General features: G+C 35.5%; 1 protein-coding gene across 2 annotated transcripts in view; it reads left to right on the top strand.

Moving 5' to 3' along the window:
- il1rapl2 (interleukin 1 receptor accessory protein-like 2) overlaps positions 1 to 16,344 on the top strand; it is a 593,182-nt gene that overhangs the window by 358,567 nt on the left and 218,271 nt on the right. For both annotated transcript variants that reach the window (XM_068213146.2, NM_001142584.1), the window contains 1 exon segment: positions 446 to 599. In XM_068213146.2, coding sequence (XP_068069247.2) covers positions 446 to 599 — 154 coding nt within the window.

The raw sequence follows: 16,344 nt of genomic DNA, 5'->3' as shown, positions 1-16,344 counted from the left end.
GTTTATGGTACCCCAAAGCAATACAAGAATTACATTCAAGAGGTTCGCAACTAACCTACATTTCCCTGACGCTAGCATATATACACAACTGATATTAGCAGGTGGAGTTTTGGTGTAACGTCGCTTATCTTTTATTCTGCAGTCCTTTGGCTCTTGTACCCATAAATACTTAATTAATTTCCACCAATGATTCTGAATTTAGAAATATCTATCCATCTATCCATGCATCTACAGTATCTGTCTATCTGTCCATCTATCTATCTATCTATCTATCTATCTATCTATCTATCTATCTATCTATCTATCTATCTATCTATCTATCTATCTATCTATCTATCTATCTATCTATCTATCTATCTATCTATCTATCTATCTATCTATCTATCTATCTATCTATCTATCTATCTATCTATCTATCTATCTATCTATCTATCTATCTCCACAGGAGTGTCAGAGGAAAGAGTGGAGGAGCTCCATAATCATCAACACCACCAGTCTGTGGATTCCAGAGGTGCAAGAAGACGATGGGGGAAATTACACTTGTGAACTTAAATATGGCAGCAAGGTTGTGAGACGAACCACCGAGCTCAAAGTCACAGGTACACTTTTAAAACATGTTAAAACATTGAATGTGCTGCTTGTGGCTCACTGCGAGCATATAAAGCCTGTTATTTTTATTAAAGCTTTTCTCAGTCCTTTGGTTACATTTCTCAGATCAGAATTGAAATTCTCAAAATTACCTATTCAACCTTAAGATCACTGTGTCACTTGTGCACATCAAAAGAGCAGTTTCTTATTGCTTTGAACAAGTTGCAAATGATTTTGTACTTCCATGCAAATGATTATGTGCAATTTTCAGATGTTTCCTACTGTACATTTAATAATCCTTATGTCATGTTGATCAAAATGTATTATTGTATGTCTGTTGAATAGTCTTACCCCCACAACAGTAAATCGTTTGTTCATGGCGCAAGTCTTTACATGCAAAATGACTGAACAAGTTTGCATAATACTTTGTCATAATGCACTTTTCTTAATAAGTTAATGAACACATTACTAAAATTTCCATGTATATTTTTGTGTTCAAGTTGTATATACTGAAGACAATGTGATATACAAATGCTTGGTTGGTCGATGCAGCAAATTAACAAACCTGGACATTTGGGAATTTTTACATTTTTTGCCGTGCCATGGCACATTTGCTATTTACGTGGAGGACTTTGTAAGTGGAAAAACTGAATGCATCACTAGCAAGAAAACAGTTAAACAGACCATCTGCAGCACAGGGATAAATAACGAGCCTCCTTCATAAAGCCTCTTTACTTTCTCTTTCTCTTTACTTTTACTCCTTTACTTTTCTGTATAAGGAAACGGTGTTGTATGCACTCCACTGAAGAAATCCATTAGCCTACATATTGAATTTTGTTTTTTAAGTGCAAAGATTTGTTTCAAAACTATTTCTAAATTCAGTTCTAGTTTTCAGAAAGCGATTCAATGAACATTAATAACGAAGAATGGTCAAAAAACAATATATTTATATCCAAACACTTGCTGTTCTTATGCCCCATATGCATACTTCTCCAAAACCCGACAGGTGGACATCGTTTTCTAATTAAAGCAAATATAAATTTGCATATAATAAATATTATTGCTAGTTTTAATAACATTATACAAATGCAAATTGTCATTAATATACTAAAAAAGCACCCCGAGGTGAAGAAGGCATGGAGGTAGTGGTCTTTATATTTATGTAGAAAATAATAATTTTTGTAACATTTTAATTCTTTAATTTTTTTTTCATACAGTATGTAAAGATATTTGTGTATTGATCAATCAGATCAGCATACATCCATAAAGTGGAGCAAATGAATTTATTATTTAAACAACGTGGTGCAAATTGTGAAAATTACTGTTGCGCTGGTCTGAAAATAACAACAAATCGCGCCATTCACGCCTTTTGTGTTCATTCATGCAGTGATGTTTAACTTTTTTGTAGTTTTCAAATGGCTGTGCATATAGTGCTGTCTTGAGCATTTTCAGAAAGTGTCACAAAAATCTGCCTTTTTTTGCATTGGAAGAATACAGAACAAAGCCATTTGACTATCTTGTTCATAAACAATGGTGTTAGGACTTTTCATCTTGATGACACTGACACTTTCATTGACATCAATACTTGCTTTTGAGGAATGAGCTATCCATTTTGAGCAAGTGACACGCTTTTGCAGGTTATCAACTAGGTTTTTCAATTTGTACTAATTGTTTTGAGTGTAGTGAGAAGCCACTGAGAAAAAAACTGTCATAATTTTTGTAAGTTTTTTATCCTTTAATTTTTTACAAATGTAAAGATATTTGTGTATTGCTGTACATCCTGTGTGTATTAAGCAAAGTTTAGGACCCACACAGGCGCATAACTAACACAATCTGCACTGGACTTTACACCAGCTGGTCAATGGCACGATCTATTTTAGTTCCTCAAAATAGTAACGCGCCAACAATTCGCCTTAACACACCTCTTTTATAGACCAGCACACCCATGAGTACACAAAATGGCGCAAATGGATTTTAGCTATTTAAACAACGTTGCGCAAAATTTAAAAAAATACTGTGGCACTGATCTAAAAAAAGCAACAAATCATGCCAAACACATCTTGCACCTTATTGCGCCGGGTGTATGATAGGGCCTATAATGTCTTTGTACATGTCGCTTGTTTTATCAGTGTTGCATCATCTTGTTTTATCCTGGCTCTTGTTGCTGCACTGCACAAATTAATTTTACATGTTTATACTTTAATGTTACTATGGCTTAATATTGTATTCCAATTACTTACTTGTTGTATAGTTACAAAATTGCTATATTCAACAGAATGTCTTAAACTAAACTAAACCGTGCAAAGTGTAACCATTCTTGAACATGCCTTGATTTACTCAAATTTCAGGTGCAAAAATGTTGCAAAATGTACTTTAAAATCAGGCATTTTCATCTAGTTTTTCCAGTCAGTTTATTACAGCTTTCAGACATCTGTGGTTGGATTTGATCTGCTTTAGTTTTTTAGTTTTTTTCCCTCCACCGTCGACATTGCTAAACCAACTGTAGGTCTGGGGTTGTTACTGTAAGTCTGCACATCAAGGTCCACTTTCCTGCAGAGTTTAGCTATAACTTTGATCAATCTCACTTGCCTGTAGCTTTCTAGTGATCATGAAGACCTTGATTAAGCTTGTTCAGATGTTTTTTGATCAGGGCCGGAAAGTGAATCTCCAGAGCCAGAGTTCAGAAGCCTTCTGTAGTTGTTCAATCCACATTTGGTCTTTGAGCTGTATAATTTCCGGCAAAAACAAGTCCTTGGTAAAGAAATCAATCGATCATTAGAATTTCCATTTATGAACTGTAATGTGAAATTATCTCTTTGACTACAGCATCACATGGATACTTTAAAGAAACAGTAGTGTAAAGATAGGAGTATTAGATGAATATGGGAAGCAAGTTTTGAAGGAGATGCCCTTATTGTTTTCATTGTCAGCCTTGCGCCTTAAGCTACATACTGAGAAGAAAACTGAGAAGCTTGTTTGAATTCAGGCCCTTGGTTCAAGCCTCCGGCCGTACCACCCCCGTCTGTACACACATCCGGGCTAAATCCAGCACAGCATACAACAACAATAGATTTTCTGAGGTGAAAAGAATACTAAAATCTGCGATCACATCTTGTATCTGAGCATGCAACCTCACAATGTCTTTCAAGCTTTCCTTGAGGCAATATGAAACTAATCTCATACTGTACACTTCAGTTAGTACATTGCTTGTTTGATAATGTATATTTAATTCATAGAGCCCTTTTAAGGGGAGAGCTGTTTTATTAGGTAGGAAACAAATTATATATGCACCCTTAATTGGTTCTCGATCATACAGTGTGCATTACAGCATCATGTAAACCTTACAGGAGCATAATGTACACATGTAATCAACTGTGTCTTGAATATTTCACTGTGCAAGTGTAATCTGAGTTCGATTTTTCACAGACCACTGGGCTAGAACACTAGTAGAACTTCTAAAGTGCTGATCGTGAACAAATCACTGGCCTTTGCTCTCTTACAAAAGATTGCGAAACCAAAGGTAATTTTTGAAACGCCTTTTTTGTAGCCTTTTCATTCATTGAAGTACAGCTTTATCTTTTTTTTTTTAAATGGGGAAACATCACAATATCCAAAGCTGTTCACCAAGCTTATGATTTAACTCCAATAAAATTTGACAAAAAGGTTTCAATAGCTTATTTTTCATGGACAACCACTCAATGCACATGTGCAGTTGCATATTTGAAAGCTGCTCTTGTTCTTAGTGCAACTAAAGCTTCTAATAGCAGCTGCACTGACACAATGACTTCACCAAATAGCGATTGGCTTATTTATTTAGAAGACAAGGCTATTGCATTTTTTCCCATTCATAGTAATGGTTACTAACAGCTAACAGAACATTCTCAGAACAATCCGTAACATTGATTAAATGTTTTGTAAATGTTAGCATGTATCATTATTAAGATAATGCTTTTGAAAGATTATTGTAATGTTGATAGAAAATACATTTTAGCACAACATTTTTTGAAGGTCTTTAGAACATTAAACATTGAACATTGATGAATGTTCTCATAATTTTGATTGAAAAACATCCTTAAAAAAGGATGTAGTTAGGTCCATAAATATTTGTACATTGACTCAATTCTAACATGTTTGGCTCTATACACCAACACAACCGATTTGAAACGAAATGAACAAGACGTTCTTCAACTGCAGACTGTCAGCTTTAATTTGAGGGTCCAAAAATATTTAGACAGAACAATAATCATAAATCAAACTTTCACTTTTTAATACTTGGTTGCAAATCCTTTGCAGTCAGTTACATCCTGAGGTCTTGAACGCTTAGACATCACCAGACGCTGGGTTTCATTTCTGGTGATGCCCTGCTAGGCCTCAACTCCTGCTTGTTCTTGGGGCGTTTTACCTTCAGTTTTGTCTTCAGCAAGTGAAATGCAAGCTCAATCGGATTCAGTTAGGTGATTGGCTTGGCCATTGCATAACCGTCTACTTCTTTCCCTTCAAAAACTCTTTTGACCTTTTGCAGTATGTTTTGGGTCATTCTCCATCTGCACTCTGAAGCACTGTGAATTTGTCAGTCACATCATTAGTAAAAACAAAAGAACCAGTTCCATTGACAGTCATACATGCCCACGCCACGTCACTACTACCACCATGCCTCACTGCTTAGAATCATGAGCAGTTCCTTTACTTCTCCATACTCTTCTCTTCCCAATTAATCTGGCCTTCCTGTTTTTCAAGGGTTACCAATGGTTTACATCTTGTGATGAACCCTCTGTATTCACTCTGTTGAAGTCTTCTCTTGATTGTTGACTCTGAAACACACACACGTTCTTGATCTGGCCAACTGTTTTGAAGGGTGTTTTCTTCACCAGGGAAAGTTATTTGGCCATCCACCATTGTTTCCATGGTCTTCTGGGTTTTTTGGTATTTCTGAGCTCACTGGTGCATTCTTTCTTTTTAAGAATGTGTCAAACTGTTGTTTTGGCCACACCTAATGTTTTTGCTGTCTCTCTGATGGGGTCGTTTTGTTTTTTCAGCCTAATGATGGCTTTGCTTGACTGATAGTGTCAGCTTTTTGGATTTCATGTTAAGAGTTGACTAACAGTTTCCAAATGCAAATAGCAGACTTGAAATGACTCGGAACCTTTTATCTGCTCATTGTAATTGGGATAATGAGAGAATAACACAGACCTTGCCATAGAACAGCTTAGAAGTCAATTGTGTAATTACTTCTGGACCCTTAACAAGTGGGAGGCATATATGCAAACTGTTGTAATTCCTACACCGTTTACCTGATTAAGATGTAAATACCCTCAAATTAAAGCTGACAGTCTGCAGTTAAAGCACATCGTGTTTCATGTGATTTTAAATCTATAGTGTTGGTGTATAGAACCAAAAATATTGGAATTGTGTCTATGTTTATAGATTATGGACCTAACTGTGTGTCTGTGTGTGTGTGTGTGTGTGTGTGTGTGTGTGTGTGTGTATTACACTATTATACTGTATATATAATAACACAATATATAATATTAAATAACATTCTGAGAACACTTATACACAAAAGACATTTTGCATCATTATATTGTGTTTTGACTTTGCAATCAAAAAATGACATTATAATTTAAGTCAATGGGTCAAAAACAGCCACAACCATAACAAAAGGGTGGGAAAATGAAAGTTTATTGTAATGTTTTTGAAATCTGTCAAAGCATTTTCCCAAAATATGTGTAAAAATAAGATTGGTCACCAAAAAAACATTTAATTTGCCAAAACACAGAGAAAGTTGTGACCATATTACAGTTTTTCTCAGTCGCTTTGGTGCATTTCTCACTACACTATTTACATTTGCACAACAGTTTATGCATTTCTCAAAACAATTAGTCATTTGTGCACACCCTAGTAGCAGTTTCTCATTCTTTTCAACAAATTGTGAATGCTTTTGGACAAGCATCAGTTGCTTTCATACAACTCTCTGCTATTTATAACATTATCATTTGCTTCTGTCATGTCAGTCAAAATGAACTAAACTTGTAAATGCTGAATAGTCATTCCATATAAAACTAATAGTCCTCATTTCATTACTTGAGTCGTTACATACAAAAAAATGGTGAATTAGTTGTCAAAATCTGTCAATCAAATTTTATAAAACAAATTTAAATCTTTATTTTCCTGAAAATGTCTTTAAAATTGAACAATTTGATGAATGATTTACAGACCTGTGTATGTTGTAGGCTCAGTTCCAATATGTACTGCAATATTGTGTACAGTTGTGCACAGCTCTACCTAAATAGAGGTTTGTTGTAAATAAGGGTGTGTTTATTTTTTTTGCATAATGCTGTGAGTAAATTAGGATTGCAAAGAGCAAATGCAGTAAAAATGTGAAACATACATATTCAGTGTCTTGTACTCAGATAACTCACTCAATGCAGTGATGTCTCACTTTATTGTAGTTTTCAAATGGCTGTGCAAATAGTCTATAGTGCTGTCTTGAGCATTTTCAGGAAGTGTCAACAAAATCTGACTTTTTTTGCATTGAAAAAACTGTACAGAGTAAACTGTCATAATGAAAACATGACTAAGCCATTTGACTATCTTGTTCATAAATAATGGTGTCAGGACGTTTCATTTTGACGATACTGACAGTTTGATTGACATGAATACTTGCTTTTGAGGAATGAACTATTCATTTTAAGCATGTGACGCGCTTTTGCAGGTTATCAGCTAGGTTTTGCAGTTTGCACTAATTGTTTTGAGAAATGCATTAACTGTTGTGCAAATGTAAATAGTGTAGTGAGAAATGCACCAAAGCGACTGAGAAAAACTGTAAGACTCAAACTCAGCCCAGAGTGGATTAAAACATCCCCAACAGCACACAAGGGTTATTTTAACTGTATTTTTTTCAGCTAAGAACCAGCTCAACCTTAAACCAGCTTTTTAAACTAAAAGCCAGAACATGACCATCTAAGTAGCAGCACACGACCAGCTCATTACAAGCTAAGAACCAGACCATGGCCAGCTAAGAACCATCATAAATCAGTTTATTCACCAGCTAAGAACCAGCACATGAATGAACTCAAACTATCATCCATGCTTCAAAATATACCTAACCAGCTTTTGAATAAAAGTTTCCATTAAGTGCTCTAAAGCAAACATCTTTGAGTATATATTTTTTATTTTTGATAATTCAATATGTTGTTAACTCTGATAAGCATGAAGGTTATAAACACATAGTTTTTTTTTTTTCTTCTACTTCTTCCATGAGGGGGTTTGGCATCAAGACAGCTTTGTTTCCAGGCAGACCTTTAAAGAGCGTGACACACATTCCCCATAAATCTTGTAGAAATCAACCAGTCAGAGGATGACTTAAAAATCCCCCGTAGTGTATCCTGTTTTTTTTTATGCCTTATGTTTGAAACGTCACACCCACAGACTGTTGTCTGAACATCTAAATCTAAAACTGGTTATTGTATTTAACTTAAGGGGAAATAGGGAGAAAAGCAATAAGTCATATAGTCAGATAATAAATAACAGTGACTGTGAAATTGTTTGCGTTAATCCAACAAGACTCATTCACAATGCTGCAATCTTGTCTGCACCCATTGTGAGTGGTCAAGGCTTTTCACATGTCACACGATAATAGGAGACGAGACAGTAGCTTGTCTGAAGACTGGTTTGCTAATGAGCTTTCATGAGAGATGAATTGATGGGCCGCTATGAGACCCTCCTTCCTGCTTGTCTTCTGACAGGGCAAGACAGCAGCATAACACATACATTTATCTCAGTGTCATCTGACATATTTGAAGCTTTCTGTTCCCCCGCACGCATCATCGTCATCTTCACGTGTGGGCAGAGATTGTCACGCACCTTTATTGTTTTTGCCCAAGTGCCGAAGGCAGATCATTTGTCTTCCTCAGAAAAGGAGGGGGTCTAAAACTCAAAAATATATCAAGAGATAAAGGTGTTATGCGATTAACATGTTTACGGGGGGTTGCAGCAAAAGAATATTGTGACTGGTGAATTTTTAGTTTACTGATACTCTTTTTTTTATGCAATTCTATTTGAATAATAATAATAATAATAATAATAATAATAATAATAATAAAATATTATTAAACAAAAAAACAAATAATAATAATAATAATATAAATAATAAAAAACAAACAAATAATAATAATAATAATAATAATAATAATAATAATCATCATCATCATCATAATAATAATAATAATAATAATAATAATAATAAACAAACTAACAAATAATAATAATAGTAATAATAATAACAATAATATTTATTATTATTATTGTTATTATTATTATTATTATTATTATTATTATTATTATTATTATTATTATAACCAAACTGACAAATTGATGATAATAATAATAATAATAATAATAATAATAATAGTAATAATAATAAACAAATAATATCAAACAAACTAAAAAAAATAATAATAATAACAAAATTAATAATAATAAGAAGAACATTTATTATTATTATTATTATTATTATTATTATTATTATTATTATTATTATTATTATAACCAAACTGACAAATTGATAATAATAGTAATAATAATAATAATAATAATAATAATAATGAAACAAGCAAAAAACTAAAAACAAGCCAACAGATAAATAAATAAATAAATAGTAATAATAAACAAATAATAATAGTAATAATAATAATAATAATAATAATAATAATAATAATAATAGTAATAATAAATAAACTAACAAATTGATGATAAGAATAATAACACTATTAATAATAATAATAATAATAATAATAATAATAATAATAATAATAATAATAATAATAAACAAATAATATTAAACAAACTAACAAATAATAATAATAATAATAATAATAATAACCAAACTAACAAATGGATTATAATAATAATAAAAAATAATAATGCAGTGGTGCAGTAGTTAGTGCTGAAACAGCAAAAAAGTCGCTGATCCGAGCCTCGGCTGGGTCAGTTGGCGTTTCTGTGTGGAGTTCTCCCTGCATTCGCATGGGATTCCTCCGGGTGCTCCGATTTCCCCCAGAGTCCAAAAGCATGCGGTACAGGTGAATTGGGTAGGCTAAATTGTCTGTAATGTATGAATGTTTGTGGATTTTTCCCAGAGATGTGTTGTAGCTGGAAGGGTATCCGCTGCGTAAAAACATGTGCTATATAAGTTGGCAGTTCATTCTGCTGTTGCGACCCCGGATTAATAAAGGGACTAAGCCAAAAATAAAATGAATGAATGGATAATAATAAAAAAACAAGAAAAAAAAACATTAATAATAATAATAATAATTATAATAATAATGATAATAATAATAATAATAATAATAATAATAATAATAAACAAACTAAAACTAAAAAATAATAATAATAATAATTAACAAACAAATAATTATTATATTTAATAATAATAGGACAGTATTTGGAAGAAATACAGCTATTTAAAGTATTTATAAAATCACAACATTAAGAAAACCACACTGACATTTGTCCAAAGTGCTAAGCAATACACTTAAGTTTTGATATTTGATCAAAATATGGTCATTCACAAAGGGCACCTATGGTGAAAAATCTACTTTTATAGCTGTTTGGACAGACGTGTATGTAAGTATAGTGTATATACTGTCATATTGGGGTGATGAAAACACACACAGTCTTTTTTTTATTTTTTTTATTTAACAACATAAAAACAGTGGACCAATTGAAGCGGTTTTCAGATCGACCGCAACTTGACATAGGAGTGCGGTCCCCCCGCCCACCAATATTGATTGACAGCTGCACGCATTAACATGTCTCCGTAGTAAAGCATATAATCATATAAACAAGACAGGACGAGCGCAAAGCCACCGGGAATAAAAGGTCTGTTCAGTTTGCTAGGATCATCAATCATCAAACGTGATCAAGAGTGAGTTTTACAAGTATAAAATGTTTCAAAACAGTTCATGTTTGTAATGAATTACAGCGATTCACTTCAGATTCACTTTAGATTTACTTCATCAGCACAGCTGCGTGTCAGAACAATTATAAAAAAGACGCTTCAATCACGGTTTGTGGACGTTAAATCGGGTTTATTATGTACATTAACAGAACAGATATCCATACAGCAGTGTATATTAACCTGTATCATGTCACATAATAGTGCAAAACGAGTGCAAAGCTTAACGTGCTGTCTCTCTCCGTGTATGTGTGTGTGTCTGCGCTATGTGTGTGTGTGTGTGTGTCTACGCTATGAGTGTGTGTATGTGTGTGTCTATGCTATGTGTGTGTGTGTGTGTCTGGGCTATGTGCGTGTGTGTGGTTGTGTGTGTGTCTGCACTGTGTGTGTGTCCTTGATGTGTGTGTGCGTGAACTTTGTAATGACATTGTGTGTGACTCATTGTTGCAACTCCACAAAAAAATGAATCAACTACTGCTTGGTAAAGTTCTTACTGTAGTATTTCTCACAAACGTTACGTGAGATCTGCTTCCTGAAGCACCCAAGGGCGGCAATTGAGGCATATTGCTGACAGGCACGTGGGAACGGTAGGCGGGGTGGACTAGCCTTAAAGGCGCAGTACAAAAACACAGCAACAACCTTTTTCCAGCTATAATACAGACACTTCAAACAGCTATAATAAATAATCTGATGGGTGTTTTGAGCTGAAACTTTACAGACACATTCTGGGGACACAAAAGACTTATATTAAACATGAAAAAAAGGGGTAACCTAGGTGCCTTTAATATTCTAACCGGTTTAATGCGTTTTTGGCTGTTTTCAAAAATATACCCATTCAACCTATAAGACTGTGGTCTGGGGTATAAAGATAAAAAACAAAAAGAATACCACGCCTGTTTTGAGACATATTGTGAGGTTCAATTCGAGCTGATGTGCTCATTCATTGAGCGAGAGAATCTCTCAGAAAGTGCTGTGTAGAGGAAAAGATCTCATAGGACGTCAGTAAACTCACAGCCCAGAGGTACAGGCAGATGATCTGTATTATCATGATAAAATATGGATTGGGGTGATATGCTCAGACACAGCCTGCGGTGAGAGAATAAGCGTGAAATAGTGCCATTATCATGCCGCATCATCCCCAGTATCACTAGAACAAACAGATAAGTGAAGTAGAAGTGCAGTCACATCTCTCTTTATTGCAGGCAAAACCCTTTTTTAGTCTGTGTGTGTGTGTGTTTATGCTAATGTTTAAAATGCAGAGATAACTATACAGTAAGTCTGTAGTTTAACACTGCCGTTAACTGCTAGCATTCCTGTTTGTTTGAAGCACTACTGTTTCTGATTGACCCAAGGAAGAGTGTTGGAGTGTTTCAGAAACTGTCTGCCACACTTTCTCACTCCCACTTGACACAGTTTGACACTTGGTCAAGACCCCTTAGCATCACTTTTAATGTACTGGGTACCCCTTTGGCATTATGTTTGAACATTCAACATTCAACAATTGATTGCCTTATGCACAGGGGTTGACTTTACCAATATGTGAGATAAGCAGTTGTTAAGGGCCCTGGAAATTAGAGGGTTCCGACCAATGCCAAGAAGCCTAAATGAATCATATACAGTAGCTCTTTTATACATTTTCTATCATATGTTGTAAAATCTGTCTAAGATTTTAATATTATTGCTTCTTTTCAAAACTAAGGATGCCTATAAACAATAGAATGTTCCTTCCATACTGCACATGCTCGAGGTGAGAGCGCCATGGTTCAAAGACTCTGCCAGTGATCAGACTAGAGCTACAGTACATGTATGGTAGAGGTAAATAGAGTGAGAATTTTAAGAACATTGGTGAAAAAAAAAGTAGAAATAAGGCAGCTATTGTAACTTCGCAATCCTGCCATTTGGCAAAAACACCTGCATGTTCTCACTGCATTCGTGTGAGTTTCCTTCGGGTGCTCCGGTTTCCCCCACAGCCCAAAGACATGCAGTACAGGTGAATTGGGTAGGCTAAAATGAGTGTGTGAGCGAAATGAGTGTGCGAGTGTGTAATGAGTGAAATGAGCGAATGAGTGTTTATGGGTTTCCCAGTGATGGGTTGTGGCTGAAAGGGCATCTGCTAGGTAAAACATGCTGGTTAATTCTGTTGTGGCGACCCCAGATTAATGAAGGGACTAAGCCGAAAAGAAAATCAATGAATGTATAAAAAAGATGATTAGTAAATATTTATTTTCAAAAATACATCTAGGCAAATGTATGTTTGCTACTTAATACCTAATTTGCCCATTGCTATGTATTATAAATATATATTTAAATATATACACACTCATTCACACACATACACTACGGACAATTTTAGCTTACCCAATTCACCTGTACCGCGTCTTTAGACTCGTGGGGAAGGCCGGAGCACCTGGAGGAAACTCACGCAAACACAGGGAGAACTAGCAAACTTCACACAGAAATGCCAACTGTCCCAGCTTGCTGTGAGGCAACAGCACTACCTACTGTGCCACTGCGTTGCCCAAATACAACCTAAGAAGTTTAATTCTGCCATTGAATGACAAATAACTACTAAATCTATATCTATAATAAAAATTGCGAAATTTTATCACACAGTTTAAACTTTTATTTTTAGAATCGTGAGTTTATGTCAAGCTAAATTCTAAACTTAACAATGATAATTAAACAGCTTTTAGTTCTGACTTTTTTCCCTAGAATTGTGAGTCAATATTTAGAACATTCAGATTATAAGAAAAGAGAGAGAAGTTTGAGATTCTAACTTAGAAGTGTATATAAAACATTATATAAATATTGTTAAACTTATATAAGTTTGTTTAATGTCAGTTTTAAGTGAATAAAATTTCTAATTAAAAGCGTAAAATCTAAAACGCATGGTAGAGAAGCACTAAGAGCATGTCCAAATCCACTTATTCTATTTTAAGTACAGGAAAAACAGCTGTCGCACCAAGCGCATGATCCAAAAAGGTTGTTGTAATTCTCTTCATGAGTTATATGTGTGTTTTCGGCATAACAAGCATTAAACCAATCTCATCCCGTTCTCTTAGAGAATGAGTTGTGCTGTGCCAAGGCAAAATTGCTCTTTACATGGTAGACTTTGTAAGTGGAAAAACAGACTGCTTAAATGGTTAAAGACCATCTGTGCCAGGTTGAAGGCCATCTATGGCATGAGCTTCTTCCTTTTGACCATTGTTTTAGGAAATTGTGGTGTACACACTCCACTGAAGACATTGATTGCATATTTATTTTCGGAATTTACCTTGTTAGGTGCAAAGATTAGTTTTGAAACTATTTCTAAATTCAGTTCTACTTTCCAGTAAGGCAGAACAAAAGCATACATCTTTAAAACCTGACAGGTGTACACAAATCTAAACAAAAAAAATATATAAAAATATATATAAATATGATTTTAATAAATAATTTTAAAAATGTAAAACATTATGAATGAACTGGTTACAACAGAGCAAGATTCCACTAAAGCACCCCAAGGTGAAAAAGGCATGTACACAATTATATATACTTTTAACTTTAATCCTTTACTTTTTTATATTTAAAGATATGTGTGTATTGTTGCACATCCCTGTGTGTGTGTGTTATATGCTCTATAACAAATAAAAGCCTTTGTCATTGAATTTAGACCAGCTTTTAGTTGATCAAAGGCGAGGTCTATTTCAGTTGCGTCAAAATAGCAACATGCCAACATTGCACCTTTACACACCTCCTTTTCAGACCAGCACACCCATGGACACAGATGCATTTGCTATATAAGCAATGTGATGGAAAACATGAAAATGATACCTGCGCCGGGCGGAAACTAGCAAAAAAACACTTGTGTCATGCCTGGCACTGCATTGCACCATGTGTATAATAGGTGTGATATGATACACAATGTCTGTGCACTTATTTTTATATGTGCAGCCCAGTTTTGTGTGTTGCCTTAATAGTATATATTATAAATGATAAGAGTTTGGCACTGTTGTTACATCTAATTGCACACTTTGCTGATACATTTCTATATGCAGCTAAAGATTCATGCAACTCTGAGAACAAGGTGACCAAACATGAGTTTATTTACAGCTCTTGTGGTGTGTGTGCTCACAGTCAAATAGTCAATACACATTAGAGGTTATGCTTATTGCCACGGTGCTAATGCTCTGCGCTGTCAAAATGATTTACCTTTGATTTATGAATAACCACTTTGTGGTCAATAAATAAGCACAGGGGAACTGGCTTGCACCTACATTTTATATGGTTCACGTGTGGTTTGATTATTTTGACCAACAGCTGAACCATTTTCCCATGGATAAAGCTCAATGAACCAAATCATTAAACATGCATTACATTTTTGGTCCCACTTAGTTAGTTAGGTATCTGTAAATACTGTGTGCTTGTGTAAAAAAGAAAAGAATAATTGTTAGGTACAGAGCACTTATCCTATTTTGCACAACACTTTTGTTGTAACTGGGGTTAGATACAGTTAAGCATGGAGACAGGTTTGAATGTATAGGTAAAAAAGTTTATTTCTGAGAGAAAATAAAGGCGGAACTAAAAAAGACAGGTAAATTCAATCAACAAATCAAGCAACCATGGAAACAAAGTTAAAACAGAAACACATGAACACAACACAAGGAAATACAAACTTAAAATCATTATAATGCTCTTGTAGAATTTAATTTCCCCTTCGGGAGGGGAACTTCAATGCTATGTGGAAAAACTTCCACTATGGGGATTTCGTTCAGAAAGCCAATCTTCTGAAAGTATGTAAACAGGCCAATGAAATGCCAAAGAGTTGGCAGTGTCAGCCTGCACAGCTGATGCTCGTTGCAATCAATTTGGCAATATAAGCACAGCTCATGCAAAGCTGAGGCATCCTTTTCACTTCAGAGACTTCAACAGCCTTCTGAGAGAGTCGATGAGGGTTCCTCTAGCTTATTTCCTGAGAAATCTTCCAGAGAGAGTGAACGAGAGTGGTCTCCCGGTCCAGAGTGTGGTACACGCGACGGCAGACAGGCGAGCAGGGTTTCTCCCTTGCCTGGCGTTCTTTGGGTCCGGTCTTGCATGAGTGGTTTGTAAAAGTTGCACTTTCCCTAAAAGAGCAACACTCGTGCAGTGCGTCTTTTACGAGATGTCGCTCCGACTGTGCGTTTCTTGATGCAGTGATTTCCTATCCCCTGATGATGAGCACAAGCACTGCATTGCATCTCTGGAGGTCCAGCATGTTAATGCGGTGCTCGCTGGCAGTCACTGCGATGGCATGTCTGTTGCGCAATTAAGATGCATTGCAAAAGGCAAACCACCCCAGCTATCCCCTGCACTGCATCAGGCACTTGGGCAGATTTTAGGGTTCCAGTGGGAACTGGGCCTGCGAGCCTCCCGCTCTTCCAAGCGCTCCATCCAAGCTTCGAGCGGAGGAAGCGACCCATCTAACCAGATGGTAACCTTCTCGTTCGATGACACCAGGGACCAGACGTCCACTTCTGCATCGGAGGGTGGGCTTTTAGACCATCGAAGCTTCACGTCCCCTTCTTCCTGGAGGTGCACAGTAGGCTCACGCATTCTTGGAGGGCACCTTTCTTTGCCTGAACTGTGTGCACTTTTGCCCTAACCATTCTTGACGGTGGAACAGCCAGGGGGTATGAGGAGATCCCACAGGCCGAGCGCGTCATTTTCCACATAGCATTTCCATTCCCCCCTCAGGGAACGAGGGTTTCCTTAGTTACCAGAGGGTTACTTTGAATTAAAAATGACTAAATCTAAAATATTTAAAAACTGTATAGTTGTAACTG

Source organism: Danio rerio, chromosome 14 (genome assembly GCF_049306965.1).
Source record: "Danio rerio strain Tuebingen ecotype United States chromosome 14, GRCz12tu, whole genome shotgun sequence".
Lineage (NCBI taxonomy): Eukaryota > Metazoa > Chordata > Actinopteri > Cypriniformes > Danionidae > Danio > Danio rerio.
This window is presented reverse-complemented; position numbering and strand designations above follow the sequence as displayed.